The following is a 15,003-nucleotide window of genomic DNA, read 5'->3' on the forward strand; positions in this document are numbered from 1 at the left end:
ATCTAAAAACCTCATATTGCAGTTGTTCTTTCAACATTCTCTACCTTTTGAGGCTTCTTCTGTTTAACAAGGTTTCTCTAGCATGTGGAATTGCAACAAATTAAAGCCAACAATTCTGTTTACGTCAACAAGATAAAATGGTAAGATTTCATTAGTTTTGTCTTTTGTTCCGGTAACTTTTTCTGTATTTATGAACAAGCTCATGCCGTACCTTATCGAAGGTTTGTGCTACATTTAAGAATATAGCTGAGCATACCATTTTACCTTCATAGACTTATTCAAATACATCTGTTATTTTATGCACCTGATGCACCTCATGCACCTGAATTGATGAATGTTTGTTAATAAACACAAACTGGAGTAAGTGACGTGATATGATACCGGCAAGAATTCTGGGACGAATTTAAATTTTGACAACTAACAGCTGAAATAGCATATTTTTAGACATTATAAAATTGTTTTTCAAAATTAACCATCATTTAGTTTGTAATTGTACCGTCAATCAAAAGCACGAAGTATTTTACGCTAAAAAGGCGCGTGCTAAAACTACCCCTAATAGTTCTTAGCAACCTTATGTTTCTATAATATAATATGATGACGATTGAATGCTCGCATGATCTTTTCATTGTTCGCTGTTTACTCGGCGTTTGACGATTTAACCCGCAATCCGTTTTTTCGATTGCCTTTTACGTACTTTTAACAAGTATTTCAGTCGCCGAAAGTGATGAAGTGTCCTTAGTAATGTAACATATTGAATGATGGAAACCAACTCGTTCGGATTTAATGGTGCGAATCGCAACAGCTCCCTCTTAACTCCAATGAGCACATTCTCTACTTATCATCTGTTAAGGAATTGTAATTATTTCTTGAACCAAGGTAAAAACATAATTATTTTTGTTAATTGATTTTATCATCAAAATCAAAACCAATATAATGAGGCGTTACACAAAATAATGCAGAAAATAATAAAACAATTTAGAATTAACAGTAAGTTCTAAATAAATTTGAAATGATGTGGTGTCATACCACAAAACTCGGCTAAATTGTTTATGATTTTGATAATTATGAATGTGAAACTGACCATAATACGTGATAGAAAGCACCATAATTTAATTTGACTAAAATTTTACTCGTCCAGTCATTCAAGAAATGCTGCTGACAAAAAAGCATCAATTGTTATTCAATGTTTGCTGTGAATGTAGCCAAAAACGCGAAGAGATTGGTGATTTTAGTGCAAAATTCATATCAATCACAGTTGGTGCTCATGGAGAATGTCTATTTTCAACCAATATACTGCTGCTGGTGCCGCAGGTCTACCAACACTCTTCACTAAATCGGAGTGGAATCGGTTCTGGCCTCGGACAATGTTATTCTTCTATTTTTCAGATATTTCGCGTCGGATGATCTTGATCTATAGTCTATTCAAAGTTTTTTTGTACATACGTCATCAAGATGTTTAATGTATTGCCTGCCGCAATTTGTAAATTCGTTTTAGAATCAGACAATATGTCCCTTCTCATTTTATTCTAGTTAAAAAGAGACACAATGCTATCTGATTAGTTCACAACATTTAAACGAATGAGCCTGTCAAAGTCGTGCGGTTGTCAGACGTATTCAAAATTCTTGAAAGCAATAAGAGGTTATAACTCTAACCTATAAATATTGTGGCTCGATAATTAACTGTAACTTTTAGGAGTACTATGACGTTAAAATAAATTATATTTGATAACATTTTTGTTCAATTGCTTTATTTAGATTAGATTTTTATTGTATGTCAAAGCCAAACTGAACTAAAACTCAGAGTTGATGCGGTAGCATCAACGACGTTTTGACGACAAATTTAAATGTCTTTTTCCAATCTATTCGCTCGGTTTTCAACCGACACAAAAGGTCTTCAACCACACAACTCACGATTTTACCAGAGAACACCAAATGCCAAGCGATTCTCAAAAACAATATCCTTCAAGTTTGGACAATAATAGCCTCAGGATCCCACAGTTTAACCATCGTCCATTGTCCGGGTGATTTTTTTTTTGCAAATTATGGGATTTAACTAGACAAGAAAATTTAAAAAATATTGCCTGCAATTGTTCCACCTTACTTGAAAGGACAAGTTGAAACACACTTTTGCTGATTATAACATCATCTATCTGTCAGACCGACAACTTCTCGCCTTACCCGCATATTAAAGTACGAATTCAATCATTAGGCTATTTATTATTATAAAGTATTTACAAAGTAGGGTTAATCTGGACTGGATCTATTGTTTAACGTGGGCTCTGAACCACAGTACTTGGCATTAAGCCTACTTACCGACTGACGAGTGACCAACTTAGATATTATTTCAGAAGATATCCGGTTTTGCCCATCTTTTACTGTTACGGTTACTGGCATGACTGGGATCGCTTTCCTTATCGTATTTTACACTCTCGCCTTTTAGACAATCACAAAGATACATTTACGACCATGCTCCAACAGGATTCGAACCCGCGACTATCGCAACAGTAAGAGGACCGTTCTGTCATATTGACCGCTATGCCAACCAAGCCGCTATTAAGTGATAGTCGCGGGTTTGAATCCTGCTGGGGCATGATCGTAAATGTATATTTGTGATTGTTTAATATTTGTGACTGTTCTAGGTAAGAGTGAAAAATTCGACAAACAAAACGATCCCAATCACGCCAGTAACCAGGCTGAGCAAGACCGGATGTCTTCTGGTATGATTTCTAAGTTGGCCACTCCAGCCAGTCCGTAGGCTTAATGCCAAGGACCGTAGGTCTAGTCCAGATAAACCCTCGTTGGTAAAAAGGAGACTTTAAAATATTAAAAAAAAACAATTTATGACTAATTTGAGGGAGTTCATTCCTTTAAAGAAAAATATTTTGAGTACTTGAATCAATATGATATATGATCAATTAGATACAGATATTATACGAGTATTTTATAAATATATTAATTTCCATATTTTATGGATATTTTTATTTTTCCAGATTATATTAATTTTGATTTGGAATTGGTTTTTATGTAAATTTTATTGGTCAATGAAGTGACGTTAGAGCTGTCACGTAGAGCACTTGCGTGGAATACTTTATCAAAAAACCAATCAAATGTCTTCACAGCAAAATGTTTTCCTTACAGGTGCCTATAAGGGAGATTTAAACTAACCAATCAAATTACTTGAATGAGCGATTGTACATACGTAATTTAAATTTGGGACATCAAAACGTCACAATGTTGCCGCATTAACTCTGACTTTTAGTTCAGTTTGGCTTTGACATACAAAACAATTTTAATCTAAATAAAATAGTTGAACAAAAATATTATGAAATATAATTTATTTTAACATTATAGTACATCCGAAAACTACAGTTAATTATATAGCCAAAATAGTTTATAGATTAGAGTTATATCCTCTTATCACTATTGTTTTCAAGAATTTTGCATAGGTCTGACAGCCCGTTCGAACTAATCAGACAGCATTGTGTCTTTTTTTAACTCACTAAAATGAGAAGGAAAATATTGTCTGATTCTAAAACGAATTTACAAATTGTGGCAGGCGATACATTAAACATCTTGATGACGTATGTACCAAAAAAACTTTGAATAGACTATATATAATATTTTATCTTTGATATATATTTATTATTCTTTTCAGATCCTGCTTTGAAATCGTTAAGAGAAGTTCCAACGGTCGATAGCACCACGTTAAACGTTGCTGCAGATGATATTCACCTGTTAACTACGATAGAACCCGAAAAACCATGCGTTAACCTAGTTCCATCTACAATTTTTACACCGTCTGCTTTATTGCCCTATTCGCATTCCTTCAGATTACTACATGAGAAACCAGGTATGAATTTAAATTGCTAAAATGCAGGTATACGAGCGAACATTAAATATCAACAATGTTTCTGAACTGATCGGTAATGATCGTTTCTCACACACCATATTGGTTGATTTTCACTAACTGAAATGACATTAGATCTAATTAGTATAGTGCTGATATTCGCTTATATATGATATTATATGAAACATTGTTGTCGCAATGAAAAAGAAATTATTGTGAACACATTGGAAATTAATTATGTCTAAAATAAATAAAAATAATATGTGCATTATGTATTTATGACGTCACAAAGTCGCAATGTTGTCGCATGAAATTTGAATTTGACATAACAAAATTCTAATATATTAAGGAATCTTGCAGACACTTGGCAACATGGTCAACTAGTATTTACCCAAATTGAACTTTATAGGCTAATTCATTTACATGTTCCGACGCATCAAGTAGTCTTATATCTCTCCTTAATTGGGATAAAACGAGAGGGATAAAATCGATCGGTAATGATCGTTTCTCACACGCCATATTGGTTGATTTTCCCTAACTGAAATGACATTAAATCTAATTGGTATAGTGTTGATATTCGCTTATATATGATATTATATGAAACATTGTTGTCGTAATGAAAAAGAAATTATTGTGAACACATTGGAAATTAATTATGTCTAAAATAACTAAAAATAATATGTGCATTATGTATTTATGACATCACAAAGTCGCAATGTTGTCGCATGAAATTTGAATTTGACATAACAAAATTCTAATATATTAAGGAATCTTGCAGACACTTGGCAACATGGCCAACTAGTATTTACCCAAATTGAACTTTATAGGCTAATTCATTTACATGTTCCGACGCATCAAGTAGTCTTATATCTCTCCTTAATTGGGATAAAACGAGAGGGATAAAATCGATCGGTAATGATCGTTTCTCACACGCCATATTGGTTGATTTTCCCTAACTGAAATGACATTAAATCTAATTGGTATAGTGTTGATATTCGCTTATATATGATATTATATGAAACATTGTTGTCGTAATGAAAAAGAAATTATTGTGAACACATTGGAAATTAATTATGTCTAAAATAAATAAAAATAATATGTGCATTATGTATTTATGACGTCACAAAGTCGCAATGTTGTCGCATGAAATTTGAATTTGACATAACAAAATTCTAATATATTAAGGAATCTTGCAGACACTTGGCAACATGGCCAACTAGTATTTACCCAAATTGAACTTTATAGGCTAATTCATTTACATGTTCCGACGCATCAAGTAGTCTTATATCTCTCCTTAATTGGGATAAAACGAGAGGGATAAAATCGATCGGTAATGATCGTTTCTCACACGCCATATTGGTTGATTTTCCCTAACTGAAATGACATTAAATCTAATTGGTATAGTGTTGATATTCGCTTATATATGATATTATATGAAACATTGTTGTCGTAATGAAAAAGAAATTATTGTGAACACATTGGAAATTAATTATGTCTAAAATAAATAAAAATAATATGTGCATTATATATTTATGACGTCACAAAGCCGCAATGTTGTCGCATGAGATTTGAATTAGACATAACAAAATTCTAATATATTAAAGAATATTGCAGACACTTGGCAACATGGCCAACTAGTATTTACCCAAATTGAACTTTATAGGCTAATTCATTTACATGTTCCGACGCATCAAGTAGTATTCTATCTCTCCTTAATTGGGATAAAACGAGAGAGATAAAATCGCTCATGGTTTCAAAAATGTTTACATTTTTACTGTCATTGGCAAATATTCGAAGTCATCTATGACGTGCATTGGCTAATCATTGGCAAGAGCCTAATTCTTGAAATGCGACTGCCATGCAACGTTGTCAATTCATACAAATTTATGTATATTTGAACGATCTAATTTAAATAGAATACATTACTTGAACTTACAAATTAACCCCAAATTTCCTTAGAAACTCAAATTAACATTTTTGGTACAATTTTCATCTCCTATAATATAAAAGATTTAATATGAAGAACCTTCTAAAAACATACTAATTTTAAAGAAGAAAAAACAACCCGCAATCTTAATAAATCTCAATATTATCTTTTCACACTGTAGAATGAATCTATATGATCAACAAGCTCTAATTTTGATGATGTATGCAAAGATAAAGGAAATCAAATCATATATATCAGAACGTTTACTTTCACAGGGTCAACTAAACGATCAAGAGCTACTATAGCCCTACCAGTTTTAGGCTGAAAACAAAAATGGCAGCCGTACTCGATCGCTTGCAAATGGCAACGTCGCAAAATCAGGCGGACACTGTCGAACTTTACCGAATGCCGGTTGGAACCACGCAAAATTTGACAGTTACAATATAACCTAATATCATATTCTACATTCATATCTATAATATTTATATGCATATATAAACACATACAATTTTATTAATTATAAATCACATTACAATGTTGGTAACGCCTACGTGGATTTGATAAAATTCAAGCGTTCTTTGAGAGTTTAACTAACTCCTTGGAGTTTTCTTACTAACTTACAGGTTCTCACTTTTGACTTTTATTCATTTTCATTTTTAATTCAATTCATACAAAATATTGCACGTAACTTCATTTATGGTAAAACCTATAAACATTAATAACGTTATTTCATAGAAAAATATTAACGCATCCAAAATATATTCCTTTAATAACACTTATTAATTTTTTTTTATTGATAGGGTGTCCCATAACAAATAGCATAGCATCAGGCACGTTAGGGAGTTGCAGTATTAAAAAACAGCGTAGCGAAAAGAAACCAATACCTAACGAACAAAAAGATGATAAATACTTCGAAAGGCGAAGAAGAAACAATCAAGCAGCAAAAAAATCTAGAGATGCGCGAAAAATGAGAGAAGACCAGGTAAACATTAGTACAAACTATTATTATCACTCAACACATCATATAAGATCATTTTCAGATAGCTTTAAAAGCGGCCATTTTGGAACACGAAAATGCCCTTTTAAGAGCCCAGGTACTAACACTTAGAGAGGAATCATCATCGTTAAGACAATTATTATTACAAAGAAAAGTGTTTGAATTACCGACTAGAGATCAAGTTTGCAGCAATTTAAATCTGACAACTTAAAACCACCTAAGTATTTATAACATGGTCGAAATCCTTTTTAAAAATGTTCCTTCACGGAGGTCTTTCAACAGAAAAGAGCCAAAAATGCTATAAATGATTTTATAAATATATATTTCAAATTTTACACTTGTCAAATCACCAATAATTTCATTAAATTTATTGTTAAAATATGACCTTGATTTAATAAAACGTTTCAAATAAAAATTCTATTTTCTAACCTACATTTTAAAATTGCATCATCTTACGGATTAAATTATTTACGTTTAAACCCATATTTATTAACATATAACGAACATGTTTACTATAATTATTAATATACAAAAAATGAATTAAAAATTCCTATTAATATACACATTTTTGACAATGACTGACTTAATTTTGTAATGATACAAACTACTATTTCATACCAACCTATAGATTTTTAACACAAAACAAATTCAAATAATATAAGTTAATATTGAATAAATTTTAACGGACCGGACATAAGATCATAATAAAAATTAACATTATATTCTAGACTATCACTACCCAATATTTATATAGAAAATAAGGGACATTTTATAGGTACCATTTTTATTAACTACAGATTTAAAAGTCGATAATGCAGTGATCTTTACGCATGTCCAGACAACAGCTGTCATTATTTCGGACGCCATTTTTGTAAAAAACAGGACGCTAAATCGATCTACAGAGATTACGTTAAAATAGGTTTCTAATTTATCGTCAATAAAACAAATTAATTATGAAAACATACAGTAGAAAGAAAGTTGGTGAAAATGTTGAGCAGATTGTTGATTTGGATGATGTCTGCAGGCTTTGTATGGGCAAGGAGGAAGAGCTGATATCAATTTTTAACAACGATGAATCTGTGCCTCTTACCCTTCGAATCATGGCCTGTGTGGCTTTAGAGGTAAGGGTTTTGTCCAATATTTCTTAATTTAAAATGTTACAGACCTATACATATTCTTATTTATATATATTGTTATTTTTAGGTTTTTGAAGGTGATGGTCTTCCAGACAAAATTTGCCATCCATGTAAATTCAAATTAGAGAAATCCTATAACTTTAGGAAAAAATGTGAACAATCTGATATGAAGTTACGGTTACATCTCAAAGATGTAAGAGAGAGAATTGGTGATATAATAATTGAAAGAGATAGTGGTGATGACTCTCAATCCTACGAAATGGAAATTGAAGATATTCAAGGTGATGGAACAACGATTTCGAAACAATTAGAGACTGATAATATAGAACCTAGTACTGAAGAAGATTTAGTTGGTGAGTTTCTTTAACAGGCAGTAATATCGTTTTAAGATGTTTATTTCACTCAAAATAAATAAATTTAAGTTTTTTCTGTTGTGTTTTCTCTAGATTCTAAAATTATTTTTATCGTAATTTAAGATTTTTATAACATTTGACACATCAATATCTGGTGCAATAATAGGGCCTCATTTTGTAGGTGTTACCAAAGTAGCTTATATTCAACAACCAGATCCAGATACAGAAGATCTTCCGAATAATATTACTTTGCCAACAGATGCTGATAGTGAGAATAAAGATGCTTGTACCATGAAAAATCTAAAAGACATGAAAACTGAACCTGAGGAAGCAATGGGAAACGAGAATGTTTTCATTATTGAAGAGAATGAAAACAACAGTATGGACGATGCAAGTATGGATGCTATAGCAGATGCAGTCAAAGCTACTTTGGCATCTCAGCCAGGTTTAAATCTGTCTGGCCAATTACAACTAAAGGTCAGTCCCTCGGAAGGCAGGTCAACTCAAGTGGAAGTAACTACTGAAGATGGCCATGTTATTGTGATGGAAATAATGACGGAAGATCAAGCAACCGAATTCCAGAGAGTCCCTCAGGGCAAGGAGGAAGTAAACGAGGATGGAGAGCTTAAAGTGTTTCAGTGCCCGGATTGTCCTAAAGCCTTTGCCAGAAGAATTCAACTTAGAAGGCACGCGTCTGTTCACATGCAGCAAAGAGGTTTCAGTTGTGGTATATGTGAAAAATGGTTCCCAACACGGTCAGCATTGGTCAGACATGAAAGAATTCATACGGGAGAAAGACCTTTTCAATGTGAGGTGTGTCTGAAGAGTTTTGCACAAAAGGAAATATTGTACCGTCACTTGATGACCCACACTGGCCAAAGACCATATACGTGCCCGCATTGTCCGAAAGGTTTCAATCAAAGAGAACAGTTGAAAATCCATATAAAGACTCACGCGAATGCTGACCCGAATGATATACAATTGCACTATTGCAGTTTGTGCCCCAAAGTCTTTTGTCATGCATCTGGCTTAAGCAGACATTTACTGACCCATACTGGAAAAACATTTAAATGTAAGGATTGTGAAAAAAGCTTCACAGATAAAAGTTCTTTAAGAAGACATCATATCCAAACGGGACATCAATTATGAATTTTAATGTAACAATTTTTGTATATATTGCTTTATGATTATAATAAACATTTGAGTACTTTTTGCTATTTTCACTATTATTTATTACCTTTAAAATGGTGTATTTCTTGACTATCCCATTTATGGACCGAACACAATTGAAATATAATAAATAAAATGATAATTAAACATATCGGTAACTAACAATCGGTAATATATTCCGTTTATGTCCTACTAGATGGCAGCACCCACTACTTTTTGATTTATAATGAACACCTAGCGTCTATATCTCGAACTATCCATTGTGGAACTCGACAAACAGCTTTATTTTTCACCTTAAAGTAATTCTCGTGCGCGAAGGGTCTATACCAAATAAAATTACGCGTATACAGATTTAATGTGGTGACTTATTTAGTGAGGAACCTAAGGTTTATTTACTTTTTACGTAAGTAATTTAGTTTCACATGTTTCCATTCAGTGGTGACGAACGAATTAAGCGCCATTGCCACAACAAGTACCGGCAGCAGGTTTCTGACTACCTACGTTTAAATATTGTTAATTGTTCAGAAAAATTAAATTTTTCCTTTTATCAGTATAATCCTTTGAACGTCAAAAATAATTTAATTGTTGCAATTCTACATTATTTATTCAGTGAATTAATGTTTCAAATGTAGTTAATTAAATTAAGAGATTGAGACCAAATATTAACGAAAAATATATTTGACCCCAAATATTCAAGAGACGTCCGTTGAATGTTTCCGAACTATGTGTTAATAACAGTCAAAATAGTTGATTTTGTTAAATTTGTCCACATCACTAAAAGCTAATACTACGGAAAAACCTGTTCTATACAGGGTTTTTTACGCAACCGTGTTTTTAACACACTTGTTCTTTTTATGATGTTAATTTTAAGCTGATAACAGACAATATAAAGCATTAAGATGTCCTATTGTTGATTTCAGGTTTAAGCAATCGCCAAGATGCCGAAACAAGTAAGTAAAATTTTCTTCAAATTAATTCGAAAAAATTAATAACATTTTATATTGGAAAAATGTTACTAATTAAGTAGTATCCTGTTTAAAAAAATCGTTTGATTTTCTTTCTCGGAATTTTCTGTTCCGATTTTTAAAATCAACCGCACACCTGTTGAATGAATTAATGGCATACGCTGTACTAGACATGAATAAAAGGTGAAAGTTGGGATGTTGAATTTGCGTACAAGGGTTTGGCAGATCATTATGGTGTTTAGGGAATTTTAATTTATGCGAGAATGTTTACGTATGAGTCTGCAAGCAATTGCGAGGGAACTTGTAGGCGCGTGATTATGTTAAATATAACTGGTGAATTATATTGTATCGGTTATACCATGTACCAACTGTTTGCGGTAATATTTATAAGTTCACAAAAAGGTGATAAAAGAATAACCACAAAAAATACCTGTCGCATGAATATGACTAACGTATTTTACCTGTACTCTAAATGACCGAAAGAATGAAGTCCCATCACGTAGCCTGGCGACGTTGCAACATTGTGCTAAAATCATACTTTTTGTGAAATGTAATGCCGGTTATTTAAGGTTTTGTTTTATCCTCTAAATTGTTCTAGAAAAAGTAGAATTATGAAATAATTTTTTAGGAACAGACTATCTCAACAAAAGTAATAAAGCACCCAGTAAACAAATACGTTTTTATGCTTATAAATATCAACCTCAACAATTATATTTTATAAAGATATTTTTGTACTTGAATCATGTAATTGAACAGTTATAAATGTTAATACTGCAGTGCGAAGGATTATCAACTGTCAGCAATTAACTACTTCAAAACTACAGTGAAGGCAATGAACTTACAGGAGATTATCAGGAAAGGCCTCTTTTGTTGATAGGTGCCATGTGATTGTTGTTTGGAGAAGTGATTTTCGTTATCTCTTCTTATTTCATTAATTTTTTGAAATAATGTAACTGTATTATTTAAATTAGCGCTATAATGTGTGTTATGTATTAAATATCCGGCTATATGACTGAATGGAAATATATTATTGATATGTGATTATCATTTTAAAGTGCTGTATGAGGTAGTAGTGATTTTTGTCATTCCTAGAATTGCTTTCTTTTTAAGGATTTTTTAAAAAATAAGTAAATTGTATTGTTTATAATCCAGATATTTCTAAACAAAGTAACAATGTTGTAATGCAATGCATCAATTAATCATATATGAGTGAATGGTTTTCTCCAATAAGTTGCTTAAGAGAAAGTCATGTGTGTTCGGTTGATATGACCAATTGCATAGATTGTAATTTAATCGAATACCAATTTAATGAGTCTGTATGTTTATGTTTGAATTCAATTTTGAAGAAAATGTTCCTTTTTTGTGTTGTGTGTCAGATCTATTATTTTTTATTTGTAACCAACTAGTAAAATAGTACAGTATAAGTAAGTAATAGTATAAAATAAGTTATGAATTAATAACGTCTTAAATGAAATAACAGAAAAGAATGGATTAAGAATACAATAATTTCGCATGAAATTAATATAAAATACCAAAATTTAAAGTTGTTAATTGTTTAAATAGTTTCGAACTGAAACCCAGGATATTTAAAATTCGATGGACTGAGTTGCAAACTCAAATATTTTCCTGTTTTCCTATGGCATAACTATACTCAATAATTGGCTGCAAATTAGAGTAGAACCACCTTGTATGCTTCATATCAACGACAAAACATCAGTCTTAAAATCTTAATTCTTATCAGTTGCGACACGAGTTTAAACCACTAGTAAACGTAGTGTTAACATGATTCAAATCAAACAATTTGCTTCTAGTACGTAATACACATTTTCAGTCTTTAATTGGTGTAATTATCACTGTTAGAAGAACGACATGGTGATCTTTACCGAGAAAAAATCGTTTTGGCATAGCTTGTGGCCAAGTTCTTCCAAGAAAGATGATACCAAAGATGATAATGATACAAAGATACAAGTAAGTTGATATTATTCGAACTCGCTTAATTTAATTTAGCTTTAATAGGGATATAGAGGAAGGTCTGAGCAAACAACGGTCCTTATTAAATCAAGGAAACATCGTTCATTATTCTGGTGTCTGTGAAATGACTTTTATGTAATTCAATCAACATGAAATGATTGTGAATCATTCTTCGATATCTTCTAAAATGATAATGAATATTCTTACGTAATACCCCAGTTGTGTTTGATACTATTTTTTTTCCCAGTCAAATTACTTTTTCTAAACATTCTTCAATAATGGATATTACGTTTATTTGAATATTTTCCTTTATAATTACTATTAAGTGATGCTTTACTTTAGACTAATAAATATTATTTTCATCAGTTAAACTATCTGCTTTAATGGATAGTTCAACCATTTGACAATTCTCCTGATAATTACTGCCTGATTTTATTTTATTTGTGGCTTTTCTTGGTTTGGCTCCTTTTTACTTTTTGATCCTCATAATAATTATTTAAAAATTACTATAATTTATATTTTTTTATTATTTAATTATTACATTGTTACTAATCGTTTCCGTCTAACCTACAATTTGTCTTTATGCTAACTTAAATCTAGGTATATAACTAGGAGGACCCATCGGCCCTATCTCAGTCTCTGGTGAAATAATTTTTATACAATTCTCTTGATTTCTTGACTGACTGTGCGTATGGTCTTGATGTAGGTAATCAGTCCTATAGTATTTGGGTGCGTCCACAATACCTCTCAGGACTTTGTTCTGAAAATGTTGTATTTTGTTTATTTTACTCTTTGTAGAACACCCCCATAATTGAACTCCGTATGTCCATATAGGTTTCAATATTTGCTTATATAATAACAATTTATTATATACTGATAATTGTGATTTTCTTCCAATTGGCCAGTACATTTCCTGTATTTTAATTCCAGTTCTTTTCTTTTCTTCTTTATATGTTCCTTCCAATGAAGTTTTGCATCAAGGTTCATTCCGAGATATTTAGCGTTGTTGCTATATGGAATGATAGTATTAATGTTATTGGTGCTTGTACGGTCTCTTTATAGGTGAACTGCACATGTACAGATTCACTTTTATTAATTCTTATTTTCCAAGCTTGTGTCCAATTATTTATATTATCACTTGCCTGTTGTAATTTTCGCGAGGCTTCTTCACTATTGTCTCCTATTATAGTTTATATAATCGATTAATTATAATTTAATACATTGTTATGTTAGTTGTAGCTAGCTCACCTATAGCCGGTCCAATAAAAGGACTAATACACGTTATATCTGAATTTAGAGCTAACGGCAGTTCATAAAAATGTAAAATTAATTTTAAACTCTAAGGGAATTTTTCATCGTTAGTGTTTGAGTGGTGTAGTGTTTCTTAATTTTTTCTATAGTTAAAAAGAGACAGAATAATCTGATGCGCTGTACATGTAACCGAGTAAGCACATAATATAGATTTGAATTGGTATTGGTAGGCCGTGTTGCCAAATTTTTCCAAAAATCTTCAAAACCTTAAGCCGTCAAAGGTTGTAAACCAAAACTCAAATTTGATTCTCCAACATTGTGACGAACTGATATCATAAATTTTGTTTAAATGCTTTGGCTTTTTTATTTCGTTTTTTATCCATATATTAATTTATACTTTGTTTGTTCTGTTGAATACACTCACTATACTACTAGATTAAATTGTTTGATTCTTTTTAGTCTGTTTTTGCTCGATTGTTATCCACAAATTGCTGTAACTTGGTGTTAACACAAGAATGTAGTTTTTTTGGTATCTGGTTGTTCTGAAAACAAAATGTATTTTATTAATATTGTTTTTTGGCAGAACAACTGTACTCTATAGAGCCATATCGATTTTAGAAATTGGTTATACAATTGACCAATATTTTTTCCTATATTTTAAATCCTCTTCTTTTCTTTTTCACTTTTAAAGATAATGGTAAAACTCATTATTTGAACTAAAAATAAAGTTTAGTAGAACTAAATATATAATATTTAAATCTTTTCTCTCCTGGTTTTTTATATCGTAAAAAGAAAACCGGCACAGATGCTAAAATAAACACTTACATAAATTATCATATTAATTATTATAACTCGAACAATGTTTGTGATATATGCCACGAATAATTAATTTAATCTAACAGTTCGTTTATATTTAGATTTTTTCCATGTATTGAGTAATTTGAAGCAGTATTATAACATGACCTAACACCACATGTCCCTGTGCGTAAATAATTATAAATATCGAATCGATTAACTAGTTCTAGGACATATAATTTGCGAAGAGAATATATCGTATTGTCCCCGTCATTCAAGCACCGAAAACATGTCGTTACGTTAATTACTAAATTTCCTAATGATTATTCGGTATAATGAGAGAATATGTTAAGGTTTCGAATGCATCGAATTAGTTTTATGTATGACAAACGTTCGATACATAGTTGCGTTCGTAAAATCACCAAAACTATTTTGAACTATCATTGTATATATAGATATATATATATATATATATATATATATATATATATATATATATATATATATATATATATATATATATATATATATATCTATTATATTATTATATATATCTATTATATTATTATATATATCTATTATATTGTATCG

The 15,003-nt window shown here is 31.2% G+C and overlaps 3 protein-coding genes across 4 annotated transcripts in view; all 3 read left to right on the forward strand.

The window, feature by feature from the left end:
• The first annotated feature begins 652 nt into the window (after positions 1–652).
• LOC143191682 (D site-binding protein) lies at positions 653–7,126 on the forward strand. The gene is made up of 4 exons (XM_076397049.1): positions 653–876; positions 3,656–3,850; positions 6,575–6,756; positions 6,815–7,126. Exons 1-4 carry the CDS (start codon positions 756–758, stop codon positions 6,980–6,982), a joined length of 666 nt encoding a protein of 221 aa, XP_076253164.1. The 5' UTR covers positions 653–755; the 3' UTR covers positions 6,983–7,126.
• A 494-nt stretch (positions 7,127–7,620) lies between these two features.
• On the forward strand, positions 7,621–9,469 carry LOC143190942 (uncharacterized). Its single transcript, XM_076395560.1, has 3 exons — positions 7,621–7,892; positions 7,975–8,260; positions 8,442–9,469. Exons 1-3 carry the CDS (start codon positions 7,725–7,727, stop codon positions 9,407–9,409), a joined length of 1,422 nt encoding a protein of 473 aa, XP_076251675.1. The 5' UTR covers positions 7,621–7,724; the 3' UTR covers positions 9,410–9,469.
• A 209-nt stretch (positions 9,470–9,678) lies between these two features.
• Positions 9,679–15,003, forward strand: part of Moe (Moesin) — a 71,647-nt gene continuing 66,322 nt past the window's right edge. Inside the window, exons 1-3 of one of the 2 annotated variants that reach the window (XM_076397013.1) lie at positions 9,679–9,833; positions 10,351–10,380; positions 12,256–12,363. In XM_076397013.1, the coding sequence (XP_076253128.1) occupies positions 10,369–10,380; positions 12,256–12,363 (120 nt within the window). In that variant the 5' untranslated portion in view covers positions 9,679–9,833; positions 10,351–10,368. The remainder of the gene's footprint in view (positions 9,834–10,350; positions 10,381–12,255; positions 12,364–15,003) is intronic. The other variant, XM_076397016.1, reaches the window with a different exon arrangement.

The sequence above is a fragment of the Rhynchophorus ferrugineus genome, unplaced genomic scaffold, assembly GCF_030347505.1.
Source record: "Rhynchophorus ferrugineus isolate W39M unplaced genomic scaffold, kcgeb_rfMv2 rfM2, whole genome shotgun sequence".
Classification (NCBI taxonomy): Eukaryota; Metazoa; Arthropoda; class Insecta; order Coleoptera; family Curculionidae; genus Rhynchophorus; species Rhynchophorus ferrugineus.